This window comes from Hyperolius riggenbachi, chromosome 4 (assembly GCF_040937935.1).
Source record: "Hyperolius riggenbachi isolate aHypRig1 chromosome 4, aHypRig1.pri, whole genome shotgun sequence".
Taxonomy (NCBI): domain Eukaryota; kingdom Metazoa; phylum Chordata; class Amphibia; order Anura; family Hyperoliidae; genus Hyperolius; species Hyperolius riggenbachi.
Genome location: NC_090649.1, coordinates 423,704,332 through 423,723,698, shown reverse-complemented (window position 1 = coordinate 423,723,698; position 19,367 = coordinate 423,704,332). Strand labels below are relative to the sequence as shown.

Genomic DNA, 19,367 nt, shown 5'->3' with positions numbered 1-19,367 from the left:
CCAGGCAACTAGTATTGTTTAAAAGGAAATAAATATGGCAGCCTCCATAACCCTCACACTTCAGGCACAGATATTTCCTAACCCCGTGTAGGCGTTGAAAAGTTTTTTTCTAATTCTTCTTTATTAGTCAAAATAAGCTTTATTTCTGCTATAACATGGTTCTTCTGCTATATTTGGTAACTGGTTGATTTATGTCTATGTTGAGATGGATGTAAATAGACACTACAATTTATGCATGTGCTAAATAACTTTTCATTTATTTTTTTTCAGAGTGGAGGATCATGATGATCTAATACCAATTTTCCTGCATCACAATGAAACCCTAAAAGCCACCTATGGAGAGTATTTCCTTGCAGAATTAATCCAAGCTCAAGATGAAGAGACCCACGCTGTTGTTTGTGAGGTTGGTTTATTTCCTCTCTAGTGCAATTTAATTTTATGCATTCCACTGACATAGCCAACGTTGCTTTTGTGCTTCAATTATGTGTTTGTTCATTCATCCAGTCCAGTGTTCCTACAACCAACTTACCTTTAGATCCCTGGTGTCCAGTCTGCAGCCCAGGAGCCTCATTCAGGCCTTCAGTGTCTGTTGTGCAGCCCCTAGGCTGTTTAAACCAAATAAAACGATTCCAGTTTCAGCCTGTCACAGCATTATTTTTGGAAACACACAGCTCATTCTTGTGCAGTTATTGCCCTGTTTATGTAGCTGTCATAGAACGGTCTCTAATAACATGCAGTCACATTTTGGTCCACATATATTCCAGTTATGCAATATAAATAATACAGATATTATAAGCTTTATACCCTCCAACTGCCCTCAGTTCCCCTGGCCATTTCTTTTATATTTGAGTAATTTAAGGATGCAGATGCATGCAAGCTACCAAATGATTGGCAATGCTTTCCAATAACTATCATTTGGCAGCGTACGTTTGTTTCAGTCGCTATTTGCTTTAGGCGTGGGATATTGCTGAAATTAGCTTTTTGCCAATATCTTGTCATATTCGAGCGGAGAGCTCCCGCAATATAGCACTTTAATGCTTGCTTGTTTTTGTGGGCTGGGATGACTGAGGGGCTTTGGAGGAATTAATGTGGCGTTAATATGCGGCATTGTTGACTCACTAAAGTTTGGGTTTTATTTCTGATTAAGCACCATTACTTTTTTAAATAATGCAGAGTTCTGGAATATTTTTACGGCAGCTTCCACACAAAGAGGTGGTTTAGCAAAAAGGTTATAGGGTGGTGCACTCCCGGTGTTTTCTTATTTGAATTATCCTTGCATGTTCCCTCTCTGTCTCCTACTCTCACACTAACCTTTCTCCCTTTAACACCTGACACTAACCTCCCACTCTGATCCTAACCTTCTCCTTTTGACTCCTAACACTAACCTTCCCCTCTTCTCTCCTAACACTAACCTCCTGTAATGATCTGCTCTGCTGTCTGCACAGGCAGACAGCTGTTTGACCATTTTGTAAATCTGAGTGCTGCAGGTCTCTGGGAAAGAGACCTGTCTCCACTCTGCATGCTGCAGAGTTTCTGTTCTGGGGAGGAAATTGCATCCACTTGTCATGCAAATTGCTTAGCTGCTTCCTCTGATGGCTTGCAGTATAAAAAACATTTCTTCCCAGAATTCCTTGCTGGTCATGATGGTTTGTTCCTGCTAACTTACCTGGAGTCTCAGCCTTTGCTAATTGTTTGCTAAGATTATCTTAGAGTAATTCCTTGGGACTGCACTAGCATCCCTTCTAGCGTAGTCAGATTGTATTATCTGTTTTGCCTTGTTCTGTCTATCTGTATATAGTACCCACCAGCTCCTCTGGTTAGGTTTTGCTAAACTAGTCAGTTACTGTGTTATAATAGTACCCACCAGCTCCTCTGGTGAGGTTTTGTCAAACTAGTCAGTTACTGTGTTTACGATTTTCTTGTCGCCAGCGGCGGTCGACAGGAAATCGTTCTGTCTGTTTGTCTAGATCGCATTCGCCCTAGCGGTAGTGGCAGTGTTTCCTTCTGTACTCTGTCTGGGAGTGTAGGCCAGAGCTGCGGTTGCTACTGGCTACTCCTTCTGTTTGTCTTGTCTGGAACGAACGCTTGCTGTAGGCTCGGTGAGGTAACCGTTTAGCAAGCGTTCGCGTTCTCTGTTCGTTTTTGTGTTACATTAGTTAGTTACAGTTGGCGGGCTTTGTCTCTGTTGCGCTTTTCATGCAGAGACCACGCCATTAGCGTGCTTTGTCGCTGTTGCGCTTTTCGCGTGGTGACCGCGCTTAGCAAGTGCGTTTGTTAATTTCCTTGGTGTTCTGATCATTGTTATTTGCTGTGCCTTTCTTGCTACACTTGTACTCTGTCTTACTCGGTCTTGTGTCACTGTTGGCAATCGTCACTCTTGCGATTTCCCACTTGGTTTCCGCTGTTGTGTGTTCACCGTCGCCGGGTGGCGACTAGATTGGTGGACACACATACATTCTGTCTCTGTGCTCACTTTCTCTCTACAAGTGCATTGCACCATAGCTAGGTTCTGTTGTTATTTTATACGCTTGTGGAGGATTTCCGTAGTGTTAGCGTGCATCTTGTGCGCTGACCACGGAAATAATTCTGCAATCGTTACACCTCCCCCGTCCTCTTCTAACACCAACTTTTGTCATTACAATGTACCTGAAATCAATACCGATCGAATCACCGCCCCCATCGCTCCAACTGCTCAGCTACATCATAGCCGATTGCTTGGCCGGGCTTTGCTGTTATGCACCTAAACTCAAGGCCCTGGTAACTTATAGCCGCAAACTGGTATATTGCGGTTTATGGGTAGCCAAGACACAACAGGGGTGCCAAAGATGCCTGTTTTGCATTTGGCATACTCTTGCAGAGAATTTACATGCATGAAATTGTTGTTTCATACAGTAAAAAAAGATGTCAAGATCAGGTAATTGTATTCTACTTTCCTTTGAAAACTTGATATGGGGACCCAGAACCAAAAAATAATGAACATAGTTTTATTGAGTTGCAGGATCTTAGCTGTTGCTGGGTTACATGGTGAAGACCAGTATTAAACAGCACATCATCTAACATGGAGCCCTTCGTAGATGTCATAGGTTGAACCAATGGTCTAGAACACTACTTTGTTAAGGTCCATATACACCTGGGACTGATATGACCCTTCAGGGATCAGAACCCGATCCCTTGGCAAACATCACTGGGCCAACACTGCAAAGTTACAGTTGGTTGCGAAAGTTTGGGCAACCATGTTAATCATCTTGATTTTCCTGTATAACTTATTGGTTGTTACGATGGGGGGGGGGGGGGGGGTTGCAGGCTAAAGCTTTCCTGGTGGGCCCTTAGTGTCCCAGTCCGACCCTGAATCTCCCTAGTGTTAACCTATAGAAAGTTTTGACCACCCTGAGGCAACAAAGTAGCCATGGTCAGAGCCCTGACATGACAGATAGGTTTCACAACATTGTACAATGGAAAATAGTGGTGTTGGGAAGTAACCCACACAGGGCAGGGTTGAACTAGTCACCATTACCCTTCTGTTTATGTTCTCTTTTAACCTTTAGCGATGATGCAATCACCAAGCGCTTTTGTAGGGATTTTAGCAGGGTTTTCCAGATAGATTTCTGGTGATTTGACCACTTGACGACCAGGGGATTTTTCCTTTATCTGTGCTGCGTGGGCTCTTCAGCCCACAGCACAAATCGTGTTTGTAGCATGGCGATCAGACTTCTCCCCTTTTTTCCCCACTGGGGGGATGTCCTGCTGGGGGGGTCTGATCGCCGCCGGCTGTTTGGGTTTTGCGGGGGGGGGGCTCCTCAAAGCCCCCCTCCGCAGTGCTATTCTGCCCTCTCCGCCCTTCCCTCCCTCCCCTCCTTGCTGTGGGCGGCACAGGACGGCGATCCGTCCTGCGCCGCCTCTAATAGGCTTTAGCCTATCAGATGCCGGCGATCCCCGGCCAATCAGAGGCCGGGGATCGCTGATCTCCTTTACGGCGCTGCTGTGCAGCAGTGCCGTATTGATGTAAACAGCGGGGATTTCTTCCCCGCGTGTTTACAATTAGCCTGCGAGCCGCGATCGGAGGCTCGCAGGCTGTTCAAGGAGACACCCTCCGTGAACTGACATGGAACGGCCGCTCCATGGAAACACCACTTCGACCTGCCGACGCCTATCGGCGTTAGGCGGTCGTTAAGTGGTTAAAAGAGCTTTTTAGTTTAATGCTAGCGACTTGTGCAGCAATAGTGTTGAAACAAAATGTTCGTAATTTCTTGTTTCCTTATTTACGGATGCAAATTTTGCGGCTACGACACGAATTCAGAATTTCGTAATTGTCATACAAACACTAATTTGAAATAACGGAAGCAAAACTTCGCTTTTGTAATTTCGCTTTTAAGCGCAAATTCGCATTTAACACGAAATTTTGCATAATCGTAATTAGGTAATTGCGCTCATCACTAAAACAGCTATTTCCCCCCCCCCTGTTGTTCTGGGTAGTAAAATTGCTTTGTACAGTGATCGATAAGTAATTTTGCAGTGATCCTATACTTTGTGTTGAAGTGCATTTGCTACAAAACTGCCACAGGACCCGCAATTGCGATTTGATTTTTTAGTGAGATTTCTGTAGTGATTTGCCACTAACTGCCGTGCTACGGGACTGCAACGACAATCACTTCGTGATCATAATGCTGCTGTGGAACCACCCCTAAGGTTCCACTGTTACAATGCTTTTTTGATCAAGGCGGTTGGAAAGCCAGGCAGTTTGTTGCACTAATAACGTTTATTCCACCCTACTCCCTCCCAATTTATTTACACATCCCTCGTTCCTGGCTGTAATGCTGGCCATTTGGTCTCAGTAGTGGTTTTTTTTTTTTTGTGTGTGTTTTTAATCAAGATTTTTTATTGAGTTTTAGCCAACAAGACAAAACAACATAATAAACATAAAAAGAAAGACAGCGATCCAGCCACGTTACATCTCAATGACATGGGTCATATAGCAAGGAGATTCTTCCAAAAAGCTACATATTTTTTAAGAGTCATAAGTCAACACAACATCTGTATACGTCAACCAGGATTTCATTTCACATAGAGCGGTCTCAGCAGTGTTTTAGTAGCAGACTTGTAACAAAAATGTAGCCATTGGAATCAAGGAAGAGTCAAAACATGTGATTTGTATCCTTGTTCTAGGTCATGATTCAGAAGCTATTAAGAGCAATGGATCAACAATACAATACCAGCCAAATAGCGCTTATTAAAAGAGAGTTAGAAATGGCATCGTCAGCATATTTCTAAGCTCAGGCTTATTTAAAGGGAGCATACCCAACCAATTTACTTCCAGCTATAACACCCTCCCTTCCCCTTTCCCCCACCCCAGTAAAAAAAACAAACCTGTGAATTAGTTTGTTTCTAGGTAAATTGTGCCCCATGGGAAAAATGAATGTAACATTTTAGTACTACAAAGAATGTAAAGTTGGTGTGACCTCCGCTATCAATGACTTTGGGGGCCCTTACAGAGGAACTGTAGTGAAAATGACATAATTATTACAATTTCTTATTACTTTACAATATTCATTTATAGATTATTTAGTCAGTCCCTGATTTACATTCTGAAATTTATCACAGGTAGTAACATCTTTAGTCCTGTCAGGTGATCTCTGCAGAATGTTAGTTTACTGAGAATTCTATGCACTTCACAGAGGGAGAGATTGCTTGCTTGGCAGTTGGAAACAGATGTTGCAACCACAATGCAACAAGGTTCACAGACAGCAAACTGTCAAGGCCAGGGGCGTTGCTAGAAACCTAAGAAATCGGGGGCACCGCGCCATGGCAAAAATGGGTGTGACCATTCAGGGAGTGGGCGTGGTCATGGGCGGGACCAAATTACATGAACTTAACAGTGGTGTAACCTAATAATAATGGGCCTTCCTACTCAAAATTGTATGTGTATACAATGCTTTACAGCTTACACTGTACATACTGGTAGCAGAGATCAGCACACACTGCAGCTAGTTTACAATCAGTGAAGGCACAGAGTAACAGCTTATACTGTACATACTGGAGGTAGCAGAGATCAACACACACTGCAGCTAGTTTACTATCAGTACAGGCACAGAGTAAAATCTTATACTGTGCATACTGGAGGCAGCAGAGATCAACACACACTGCAGCTAGTTTACTGTCAGTACAGGCACAGAGTAACAGCTTATACTGTACATACTGGAGGCAGCAGAAATCAGCACACACTGCAGCTTGTTTACTGTCAGCACAGGCACAGAGTAAAATCTTATACTGTGCATACTGGAGGCAGCAGAGATCAACACACACTGCAGCTAGTTTACTGTCAGCACAGGCACAGAGTAAAATCTTATACTGTACATACTGGAGGCAGCAGAGATCAGCACACACTGCAGCTAGTTTACTGTCAGCACAGGCACAGTGTAAAATCTTATACTGTACATACTGGAGGCAGCAGAGATCAGCACACACTGCAGCTAGTTTACTGTCAGTACAGGCACAGAGTAAAATTGTATACTGTGCATACTGGAGGCAGCAGAGATCAACACACACTGCAGCTAGTTTACTGTCAGTACAGGCACAGAGTAACAGCTTATACTGTACATACTGGAGGCAGCAGAGATCAGCACACACTGCAGCTTGTTTACTGTCAGCACAGGCACAGAGTAAAATCTTATACTGTGCATACTGGAGGCAGCAGAGATCAACACACATTGCAGCTAGTTTACTATCAGTACAGGCCCAGAGTAACAGCTAATACTGAACATACTGGAGGTAGCAGAGATCAGCACATTGCAGATAGTTTACTATCAGTACAGGCACAGAGTAATAGCGTATACTGTATATACTGGAGGCAGCAGAGATCAACACACACTGCAGCTAGTTTACTATCAGTACAGGCACAGAGTAACAGCTTATACTGTACATACTGGAGGTAGCAGAGATCAGAACACACTGCAGCTAGTTTATTATCAGTACAGGCACAGAGTAACAGCTTAAACTGTACATACTGGAGGCAGCAGAGATCAGCACACACTGCAGCTAGTTTCCTATCAGTACAGGCACAGAGTAGTAGCTTATACTGTACATCCTGGAGGTAGCAGAGATCAGCACACACTGCAGCTAGTTTACTATCAGTACAGGCACAAAGTAACAGCTTATACTGTACATACTGGGGGTAGCAGAGATCAGCACACTGCAGCTAGTTTAGTGTCAGTACAGCAACAGAGTAATTGCTTATACTGTACATACTGGAGGTAGCAGAGATCAGCACACACTGCAGCTAGTTTACTATCAGTACAGGCACAGAGTAACAGCTTATACTGTACATACTGGGGGTAGCAGAGATCAGCACACTGCAGCTAGTTTAGTGTCAGTACAGCAACAGAGTAAAAGCTTATACTGTACAGGGGCATGGAGGCCACGATATGTGACGCTGGCAATGCCACTGGATATCTAGCTAGCAGCCAAAGCATGTATATAGCACAATGCACAGTAGTATAGCCTTGCACGCATACATTTATAGCAATACATATAAGTGTCCTAGCTGACAGCTTAACGAGAACCAGAGACCACGTATAGTGCTGTGTCCCTCGCCGTCCTCCTGCGATCTCCCATTCAGCCATGGTGAGCCCCGCAGCTCAGTGACGTCAGCGGTGGACCTTCTGCGCATACGCAAACGCAGAAGGCCCCGGTTGACGTCACTCAGTCAGACTGAGTCCAACTGAGGCACTTACCATGAATTGACTGTGGCTGATCGGCGGCACTGAGGACAGGGGGGGACACAGCCATGCTTATGGGGCTCAAAAAATCCCTGGGAAAGTAAAAATACAGCACTATGTTATCTCTGGTTCTTTTAAGCAACTGTACAACACAGTTTCTCAGTTTTCCCACACAGAAAATTAATCAGCAGGCTTTAGGGATTTGCATAAACTCCCATAACAAAGTTCAAAAGGACCCATATATTGTTCTGGTGGACTAGCAGTTCACAAGCAGGTCAAAGCTTAGGTCATAGATAAGGTTAGGCTCTGCAGCCAAGCTTTACAACTTTTTCTATATTGTCTCGCTGTCAGTCTATTGACTGACAGCAGCACAAGATTCAGGAGATCTGCTATCGGTAAATTCACCTCAGCCCTGGCCGGTGGCTGGAAGGGGAGAGAGGATGCGCAGGGCTTAGCGGACAGCCCGACTCAGACTGCAGCTTGCTAATCTAGCATTTTATGCCTGCCAGGCTGCCAGGAACTGCTTACCTCCTCGGTCCACGCTCTGAGCCTGCAGTCATCTTCCCTTCCTGTCTTCTCCCTGTAGCGTCTGATTCATTTTCAGACACTAGAGGGAGAAGCCTGGAGGAGAAGATGTCTGCAGGCACCGGGGACCAAGCCGAGAGGAGGTGAGTTACAGCACTATTCTTCCGGGGGGACTTTCGTGGCACCACACAAAGGGTCCGGGGCACGTGCTTCGGACCTTTTGTGCTAGCGACGCCTCTGGTCAAGGCCATGGCCCTGACATCACACTGTGGGATGGGCTTCAGCTCAATATCAGCCATACAGACATCCCTGATGATATATTTGAGAAAATGTTAAGATTTCTCATGGGAAATGGGATATTGGCTGCTACATGGGATGAAGTTCTAGCCTGGGTTAACGTTCTTCTTTAAGGAGCTCAGGAACCTAAGCATTTGCCTAGTGCACCGATATGGAAGCACAATCCCTGGAAAACCCAGACCATGATAGCTTAGGTGAAGGTCATGTGTTTAGCTCAATTGGCATACTCTTCTGAAAATCTCAGCATTGATCTCACTTGTTGCCAGGGGTATTTATTAATTGTCTTAAATGTTTTAGTTTTTTTTTACATTGGCAATATCTTAAATATGTGCCGCCTACTTAGGTGCTTTATGATGCTGTCCACTACAGTCTCCATAGTTTGAAGTTCTGTGTTTTCTCCTCATGAACTGCTAGCGATTTCCTAGCCATATGTGTTTTGCGTGTTGTTTTGGAGCTAATTATAAGTGACAATGAGCCATTAGCCTAATAGCTTGCTGCAAACAGCAACACAATAAATAATAGATTCACGTCACAAGCTTCCAGATCTGGAATAGGCAGACAAGCCACATTTCAAGCCATAACAGTAGATCCTCACCACAACTGTTGTAGATTGAATAGACAAGTCCAAGCGAGCCAGAGCTGATGCCAGTTTCCCCTGCCGAGTCTGGAGCTGGCAAGTTCTCCTTTCACATATGGTAAATGGATTGGGTAATCAGCCTTTGCTGAGTGTTGGCCCTCAAAGCAGACAACTGTAATGCCTCAGCCTTTGTTCATGTCCTCAGCTTGGACAAAAACAGCCAGTCATCCTTTTTGAAAGAGAGGATTTGCATTTTTACTCTTGCTTTCTTTATTATTATTATTATTATTATTATTTAGTATTTATATAGCGCCGACATCTTACGCAGCGCTGTACAGAGTATATTGTCTTGTCACTAACTGTCCCTAAAAGGAGCTCACAATCTAATCCCTACTATAGTCATATGTGTATGCATGTATCATGTAGTGTATGTATTGTAGTCTAAGGCCAATTTTAAGGGGGAAGCCAATTAACTTATCTGTATGTTTTTGGGGAGGTGGGAGGAAACCGGAGTGCCCGTAGAAAACCCACGCAGACACGGGGAGAACATACAAACTCCTTGCAGATAGTACCCTGGCTGGGATTCGAACCTGGGACTCAGCGCTGCAAGGCAAGAGCGCTAACCACTACGCCACCGTGCTGCACTTCTTTATGTAAAGTGTCTCACTTGTTTAAGGGACAGCCATACTATCCCAAGGAAAAAAAACACATATACAGTACAGTGCTGCCCATAATTATTCATAGCCCTCACAAATTTTGACTTAAAGTTACTTTTATTAAACCAGAAAGTAATGTTTTGACGGGAGATGACATAGGTGTCTCCCAAAAGATAATAAGTCGATGTATGATGTATAAGAGACATTATTGTGGGGAAAAAAAACATTTCTCAGCTTTTATTTACATTTGAGCAAAGAGTATCCAGTCCAAAATTTTTCATACCTGTAACGAAAAATACGCAACGCCGGATGGATTGCGGAAATATGGTCGCATCCAATCCGGCAAGCGGAATTTCCTACGCGGGATGCGGAAATTCGTCCACATCCGCTGCATAAACCCGTCCGAGCGTTCTGCTTCAAACTCACCAGCATGCTGCTCACCAGGGCTCTGCCATCTTGCCTCTAGGGGGTGCGCGCGCGCGCCAGGCACGCCTTTATACTCTGAGAAAGCGTGTCAGCTGACCTGGAGGTCAGCTGACATTTTAGCCTGCTCTGATTGGCTGCTGCCTGGGGTGGAGACTTCTCTCCCAGGCAGTATATAAGGAAGTGCTTTTCAGTCGCACTTTGTCTGTGTTTGCGATACCCTGTGTCAGCACTCAGACCTAGTCAGCCTTGTCTCTGGTTTTGTGTTATATATTGGTTTATCGCCAATATATACACATATTATACTGCCTTGATTTATCGTGTATGATTCTGTGCCTGTCTTGACTACTCTTCTGCTTCCTGATTTTGTACTTCGCCACCCGTACCGTTATCGACTATTGGCTTGGTTTCCGACTATTCTCTTGTCTCACGTTTCTGTACTGCTGCCGCCTGATCTGTTGCCGAACCTCATTTTGTCTGACCTTTCTCCCTTCAGTGGAACGTCTCCCACTGTAGGGTTCTAATAGAGGCTTGCCTCTTTGAGACGACTGCCACTGGCAAACCCTTGCTGCTAGAGGCCGAGACTCCTCCACGCTGTCCTTTGGAGGATCTCACACACAGGGTTCCCATTCAGAGGTAACCACACGGTGTGGTGGATATTTCCACAGACTTGAATTTACGCTGTATATTATTATTGTTGTCTGCTGTTCCAGCTTGCTGGAGGTTGTATCTCTGTGCCCTATAGAGATACTCTATTGTATCAAGCACCCTCTTGCATACGATTGGATCGTGTCACACTATACGTGCATTATTGGTGATTCTGCAGATCACCATATAATCAGGTATAGCATCTGAGTTATTGGTGATACTGCAGATCACCAATAATCAGAATAGCTGTGCTTGCTGACACCAATCGTTACATAAACACAGACCAGAAAGAAGTAAGATGGAGGAGGTGGTAAATCAGCTTCAGACCATAAGGCCAGAAGTATAACAGCTGAAGATTACTGTGACTGCACAGCAGGCTCAGATTACTCAGCTGACTGAGACTGTCCAGAGGCTGCAACCACCACTTAACGTTCTACCTCCCCCGACTCCTAGTGTGCCTAAAATTAATATTGCTGAGAGATTTTCAGGCGCTAGGGCAGATTTCCAGAACTTCCGCCACAGAGTGTTATCTTACTTTCAGATGAGACCTGTGTCCTCGGGAACCGAGGCTCAGAAGGTTGCTCTCATCAAGACTCTATTACATACAGACTCCCAGACTTGGGCTTATGGCTTACCTGATGAGCATCCTGCCCTTTCTTCTGTCCAGGAGTTTTTTAAGGCCATGGCAGTCATTTACGATGATCCGGATAGTGCCGCTACGGCTGAACGTAAACTCAAAAGCCTTAGACAGGGACGCAGTACAGCAGAGGAGTATGCGTCAGAGTTCAGGAAGTGGGCAGTCTCCTCTAGATGGGAGCGGTATGCACTCCTGGATAGATACCTAGATGGGTTATCAGAGGCAGTCACTGACGTGATGGTTAGTCACCCAGAACCCAAAGACCTAGATGAGGCTATATCACTATCTATTAAAATAGATAGACGTTTGAGGTACAATAAGAAGGGCAGATACCCTATGTACTCCAGGGCTTCAGGTGCTTGTAGCTTGTAGCTCGGCAGCAGTGGAGACTGAGGAGCCTATGCGGCTAGGCCACGGACGCCTTACGGAGGCTGAGAGGTCAAGAAGACACAAAGAGGGTCTCTGCATGTACTGCGGAGAGAAGGGCCACATTGCACAAAACTGTGGTAGGAAGTCGGGAAACTCCTTAGCTTAGGTGTGGTTGGGGGTACCACCCTAAGCGGAGTAGTTTCACCCCCTAAACAAGAAAAAATATTATTGCCCTGCTCCTTAAACTGGGAAGGGCAGAACTTTCCTACCACAGCATTTGTGGATTCTGGGTCGACTGCTAATTTTTTAGATTTAAGTTTTGCTTTAATTTTAAATATCCCTGTACTTCCGGTAGAAAAACATTTGTATGTTACAGCAATCAACGACACTCCTTTGCAGGGAAAGTCCCCACTGTGCCAGACTCCTCCTCTCTCGCTGCAAGTAGGAGCCCTGCATAAGGAGATCATTCAGTTTTTTGTTTTAAAGATGTCTACCTCTATGGTGATATTAGGGTTACCTTGGTTACGATTACATTCTCCTCAGTTTGATTGGGGGAATGGGCAGTTTATTACTTGGTCACCTTATTGCTCACAGCAGTGTTCACAGAGAATAGTCTTGTGTTCTACTAAGGTTCAAGTGGAAGGAGTACCTCCACAATATTAGGAATTTTCCGATGTCTTTTGTCCCAAGGCAGCAGATCAATTACCCCCCCCCCCCCCCCCCCCCCATAGACCTTTTGACTGTCCTATTGATTTGAAACCAGGAACCATGCCTCCCAGGGATCACCTATACAACCTCTCATCCCCAGAAAAATTGGCCATGGGTGAGTACATCCAGGAAAATTTACAGAAAGGATTCATCCGCCCTACGAGATCTCCTGCAGGGGCGGGATTATTTTTCGTTCAGAAAAAGGATGGAGGTTTGCACCCCTGTATCGACTACAGGGGTCTAAATAAGATCACGATTAAAAATCGGTATCCACTACCGTTAATCGATGATTTATTTACACAGGTTTCTGAGGCTTCTGTTTTCACGAAGTTAGATTTAGGAGGGGCCTACAATTTGATCCGTATCAGGGAAGAAGATGAATGGAAGACGGCATTCAACACTCCCAAGGGGCATTACGAATACTTGGTGATGCCCTTTGGGTTGTGTAACGCTCCTGCAGTTTTCAAGGAGTTTGTGAACGAAATCTTCAGGGAGGTACTGGGTCACTTTGTAATTGTATACTTGGATGACATCCTAATATTTTCTAAAAATCTCACTGAATATCGTCAACATGTTAAGTATGTGCTGAAAAAACTTAGAGAGAATCAATTATTCGCTAAGTTAGAAAAATGCGTTTTTGAAGTAAAGGAGATTGCCTTTCTGGGGTACGTTATCTCCACTACAGGGTTGTCCATGGATCCCAAGAAGGTCTCTGCTGTAAGGGAATGGCCACAACCATCTGGGCTTAAAGCACTTCAGAGATTCTTGGGATTCGCAAACTACTACAGAAAGTTTATCAAGGGATTCTCTTCTGTGGTATCTCCACTTACTAACTTGACTAAGAAAGGGGCTGATGCCTCTCATTGGTCCAAAGAAGCATGTGCAGCATTTTCCTCTCTAAAAGAAGCTTTTTGTTCTGCTCCCATATTACGTCATGTAGATGTTGCTTATCCATTCATAGTGGAGGTGGATGCCTCAGAGGTTGGAGTGGGAGCAGTGTTGTCTCAACGTTCAGGACTTCAGGACAAACTTCATCCCTGTGCTTTCTTTTCTAGAAAATTCTCCCCTGCCCAGAGAAATTATGATGTTGGGAACAGGGAATTGTTGGCCATTAAGCTTGCTTTTGAGGAATGGTGCCATTGGTTAGAGGGGGCTAAGCATGTAATAACTGTATACACAGATCATAAAAACCTACAGTACATCGAAAAGGCTAAAAGACTCACCCCCAGACAGGCTAGATGGGCTCTCTTTTTCTCCCGTTTTAATTTTATAATTACGTTTAACACCAGGGAGTAAGAACGTTAAAGCAGACGCCCTCTCTCATTGTTTTGAACCTGAGACTGCTCCATCTCCTTTCCCAGAGAGTATTCTGTCAAAAGAGATCATCCTGGCAGCCACTGAAATTGTTGAGGATCTTGTTAGCCTCTTAAGCCCTTTCCAGTTGGAAGTCCCAGAGGGGAAACCAGAAGGGGTTCTATATGTTCCTTGTCTCTTGTGTCCCAAAGTATTGCAGTTGTTTCATGGACACAAGAATGTTGGACATCCTGGCATTACCAGAACCCAGGAATTATTGTGTAGATCTGTCTGGTGGCCATCGTTACAATCAGATTGCGGGGAATTTGTTAAAACTTGTACCATCTGCGCCAGGAGCAAACCCTCCCGACTAGCTCCAGTTGGAACTTTACAGTCTCTGCCCTCCCCTCAGGAGCCATGGACGCACATTTCCATGGACTTTGTAGGAGAACTTCCGTTTTCCAACGGGAAGACTGTCATATGGGTAGTCACTAATAGATTCAGTAAGATGGCCCACTTTGTGGCTTTGAGTGGTTTCCCTACTGCTCAAACGTTGGCAGATCTTTTTATTCAAAACATCTTTAAATTACACGGTATTCCGGAAAATGTGGTCTCGGACAGAGGGGTCCAGTTTGTCTCCAGGTTCTGGCGGGCCTTCTGTAAGGGGATGGGTATGTCATTGTCCTTTTTATCAGGTTACCATCCGCAGACCAACGGTCAGACGGAAAGGATCAATCAGTCCTCGGAACAGTTCCTGAGATGTTATGTGGAGGACGCCCAACATCAGTGGGCGGATTTTTTACCATTTGCAGAATTTGCACATAACAATATCAGGAATGAGTCCTCTGGTTATGCGCCTTTTCAGATAGTCAATGGGAAGTTCCCCAAATTTTCTCCCTTGCCAGTGACGGCATCTCCATTCCCTGTTCTGGAAGAGTGGCAGGAATCTTTTTAGAGGATTTGGGCTAAGGTCGGGGAAAATCTAAAAAAGGCTTTTTCCATACAGAAGAGGCAGGCAGATAAGAAAAGATCTCCGGAGTGGGAGTTTAAACCAGGGGACAAGGGTTGGGTGTCAACTCGGCATATAGCTCTGAGACAGCCGTCCGCGAAACTGGGGCCCAGGTATATTGGACCATCTCCAATTTCGGAAAGAGTTAATCACGTGTCTTACAGAGTCAGTTTACCGCATTCCCTGAAGGTGGGAAGAACCTTTCATGTGTCACTCTTGAAGCCGGCTGTCCAGGTGGATTCCCTCCCTCCTCACCCTGTCATGGTTGATGGTGAGCCCGAGTGGGAAGTTGAGGAGATTTTGGACTCCAGGCGAGTTCAGGGCTCAGTACAGTACTTGGTGCATTGGAGAGGGTATGGTCCAGAGGAAAGATCCTGGGTCAAAACAGGTGATTTACATGCAGATAATCTTAGGAGACGGTTTCATGAGCTTCATCCTGACAGGCCGGGTGGGACGTGTCCAGGGGCCACTCCTAGAGGGAGGGGTACTGTAACGAAAAATACGCAACGCCGGATGGATTGCGGAAATATGGTCGCATCCATTCCGGCAAGCGGAATTTCCTACACGGGATGCGGAAATTTGTCCGCATCCGCTGCGCCAACCCGTCCAAGCATTCTGCTTCAAACTCACCAGCATGCTGCTCACCAGGGCTCTGCCATCTTGCCTCTAGGGGGTGCGCGCGCGCGCCAGACACGCCTTTATACTCTGAGAAAGCGTATCAGCTGACCTGGAGGTCAGCTGACATTTTAGCCTGCTCTGATTGGCTGCTGCCTGGGGTGGAGACTTCTCTCCCAGGCAGTATATAAGGAAGTGCTTTTCAGTCACACTTCATCTGTGTTTGCGATACCCTGTGTCAGCACTCAGACCTAGTCAGCCTTGTCTCTGATATTGTGTTATATATTGGTTTATCGACAATATATACACATATTATACTGCCTTGATTTATCGTGTATGATTCTGTGTCTGTCTTGACTACTCTTCTGCTTCCTGATTTTGTACTTCGCCAGCCCCTACCGTTATCGACTATTGGCTTGGTTTCTGACTATTCTCTTGTCTCACGTTTCTGTACTGCTGCCGCCTGATCTGTTGCCAAACCTCATTTTGTCTGACCTTTCTCCCTTCAGTGGAACGTCTCCCACTGTAGGGTTCTATCAGAGGCTTGCCTCTTTGAGACGACCGCCACTGACAAACCCTTGCTGCTAGAGGCCGAGACTCCTCCACGCTGTCCTTTGGAGGATCTCACACACAGGGTTCCCATTCAGAGGTAACCACACCTCTGAGGAATTACGGTGTGGTGGATATTTCCACAGACTTGAATTTACGCTGTATATTATTATTGTTGTCTGCTGTTCCAGCTTGCTGGAGGTTGTATCTCTGTGCCCTATAGAGATACTCTATTGTACCAAGCACCCTCTTGCATACGATTGTATCGTGTCACGCTATACATGCATTATTGGTGATTCTGCAGATCACCATATAATCAGGTATAGCATCTGTATTATTGGTGATACTGCAGATCACCAATAATCAGAATAGCTGTGCTTGCTGACACCAATCGTTACAATACCCTTCTCAATAATCAATAGAAAAGCCTTTGTTGGCTATTACAGCAATCAAACAATTCCTATAATTGCAGACTAGATTTTTGCACGTCTCCACAGGTAATTATGCCCATTCATCTTTAGAAATGAGCTCCAAATCTTTCAGGTTGGAGGGTCTTCTTGCCACCACCCTGATCTTTAGCTCCCTCCACAGATTCTCAGTTGGATTCAATTCAGGACTCTGTCTGGGCCACTCCAAAACATTAATGTTGTTGTCTGCTAACCATTTCTTCACCACTTTTGCTATGTGTTTTGGATCATTGTCACGCTGAAATGTCCACTGGTGCCCAAGGCCAAGTTTCTCTGCAGACTGCCTGATGTTGTCGTTGAGAATCCTCATGTATTGCTCTTTTTTTATGGTGCAGTTTACTGTGATTAGGTTTCTTGGTCCAATGGCGGAAAAAACACCCCAAAAGCATTAGGTTCCCACCACCATGTTTGACAGTAGGGATGGTGTTCTTTGGGTTGAAGGCTTCTCTTTTTTTACGCCAAATGAAGGAAACATCATTGTGACTAAACAATTCAATTTTTGTTTCATCTGACCATAACACAAAAGACCAGAAGTATTATTCTTTGTCCAGATGAGTATTTGCAGATTCCAAAAGAGCTTTTGTGTGCCTTATCTGGAGAAGTGACATCCTCCTTGGTCTGGAACCCAGCAGTGTGCAGCGTCCGTTGGATTGTCTGCCTTGAGACATTGCCACCAGCAGAGCCCAGATTCATCAGGATGGCCTTGGTGGTGATCCTTGGATTTTTTTTCACCTCTCTCACTATTGTCCTGGCCAGTACAGGTGTCGCTTTTGGCTTACGACTACATCCTCTGGGATTTTCCACTGTGCAGAACATATTGCATTATAAATATTTTTCAAAAATGAATTACAAAAACTAAATAAATAGAAATATATTTGTCATTATCTGCATTTTTTTCTGCAGTATCTTTTCATTCTTAATCATTTTCAATGGATGATCTTTGCCAGAGGTGCCATCTTACAGGTGATGTCAGCACTGTGCACAAAACAGGGATAACTAACAGCACATGCGGTCCAATCTACTGTGCATGAGTTCGACTTCTCATCTACAAGTCTTGAATATCAGAGAGCAGCAGAATCTAATCTTAAACCTCCTGACAGATTTAGTGTACTGTAATTATAAAGCCATCATACCAATTAATTAGGTCTGAGCTTGTGGCAGTCATAACAATTAATTAGGTCTTCCCTGGCCTTGTGCACATGAGCTGTACTAATGTTAACCTGGACATGTGTGTATAGGGGAGGGGGATGCAGCTCAGAGACTACTGCGAGCTGCGACCCCCCCCCCCCCCCCTTCCCCTATTACCCACAAGAGGTAGTCAGGAAAGAGCTTGGAGAAGAGATGAGCCAGTTTCTCCTCTGTAAACCTGCCTTTCCAGTTTCCAGTGATGCTTAGCCTAAGCTGATTGGATATGTCAAATCCTTCCCCCATCCCGAGTATCCTGGCTGAACCACCACCCCCCCCCCATCCCGAGTATCCTAGGCCCCCCCCCCCCCACAATGGGCAGACATTGACTATATAATGTATAAATAAATATTGTAAAAAAAATACAGTATGCAATATTATTTATCATAGCTCCTCTTTAAGGATAAGGCATGTGGCTGTAATGTTATACATTTTGTTTGCTAACCAATTTGTACACCTTTCCGGAGTGCAAAAACGCATGTACATTATTGACTTCATCTTAGTAACATTCCTAGTCGCTGGGAATGAGACTGACTAATGCTGTAGTCACTGCTGTATAGGCTTTCCGCACATGATGTCACCAGTGCAGGTATGATAGAGTGCCTTACTAATTCCACCTCTCATCTTTACTTACATGAACAACTCACTTCCATTATGGGAATGTATAGATGGACAAACACTTGGTGAAAACCTCTTTCACCCTCTACCTGGCTAATGTGTTTCCGTGCAGCCTCTCTGAGGATAGAAATGTGTTTTTATCCAGAAAATATGTCAGTTTTCAATGCATGGAAACTTACTGTACCCAGTGTGTTCTCTATTTCCATGCTGACTGTTAAATACTGTATATACATTAGTTCAATTGTATGGAAGATTTTGTGGCTACCATTGTACATTATAAACTGAAATGTCTGGTTGGTTGATATTCAATTTATATATTAGGATTATGTTTTAATCCAAATAAAATTACTGTATATTCTGGCATATAAGACTTTTTAACCCTTGAAAATCTTCTGAAAAGTCAGGGGTCGTCTTATACGCTAGGTGTCATTGATGGTGGGTGATGCGCCCTATCCTGTTACCGACTCTCAGATCTCGCTGCTGAGGACTGTAGTGAAGCGACGCAGGCGCACATGTGTGAGATCTGAGAGGCAGAGAAGGAGGTAAATAGGATACAAGGGCGGGCCAGAAGGGTCAAAGAGGCGTGTTTTATGGGCGCAATGCAATCTATTCTTCCATACAGCTCTGATAAACAGGTAGAGCTGACTAATCCACTTAGGGAGAGTTGACCATTCTAACCAGTCAATCGCCTATATACTGTTATATACTGGGTACCACATACAGAACAGCGCCAGTATCTGTTTATACTTAACACCAGTATATGATTTTTTAAAATTGTTATTCGGTGTGCGTTGGAAGAGGGGTAGTCTTATACGGCGAGTATATGCCAAACTCTATAGTTTAACTGGAAGTTCAGGGGTGGTCTTATACGCCCAGTCGTCTTATACGCCGGAATATATGGTAAGTATTTTTATGACTATATGACTGGTAAAATTGTGATAACTTTATTGATGTGATATCTTTACTAAACCAAGAGTATGAAGTCGCTGTTCTTATTCTGTATGTATTAGTAGTGTTTGTTTTGTGTTTAAATTTGGAAATTGTTCCAAATTCACCCGAACACCACCATTCAGCGCTGA

General features: G+C 44.6%; 1 protein-coding gene across 3 annotated transcripts in view; it reads left to right on the top strand.

Annotated features, from left to right (window-relative positions):
• CFAP61 (cilia and flagella associated protein 61) overlaps positions 1 to 19,367 on the top strand; it is a 399,007-nt gene that overhangs the window by 32,203 nt on the left and 347,437 nt on the right. For all 3 annotated transcript variants that reach the window (XM_068232439.1, XM_068232441.1, XM_068232438.1), the window contains exon 7: positions 271 to 403. In XM_068232439.1, the coding sequence (XP_068088540.1) occupies positions 271 to 403 (133 nt within the window). The remainder of the gene's footprint in view (positions 1 to 270; positions 404 to 19,367) is intronic.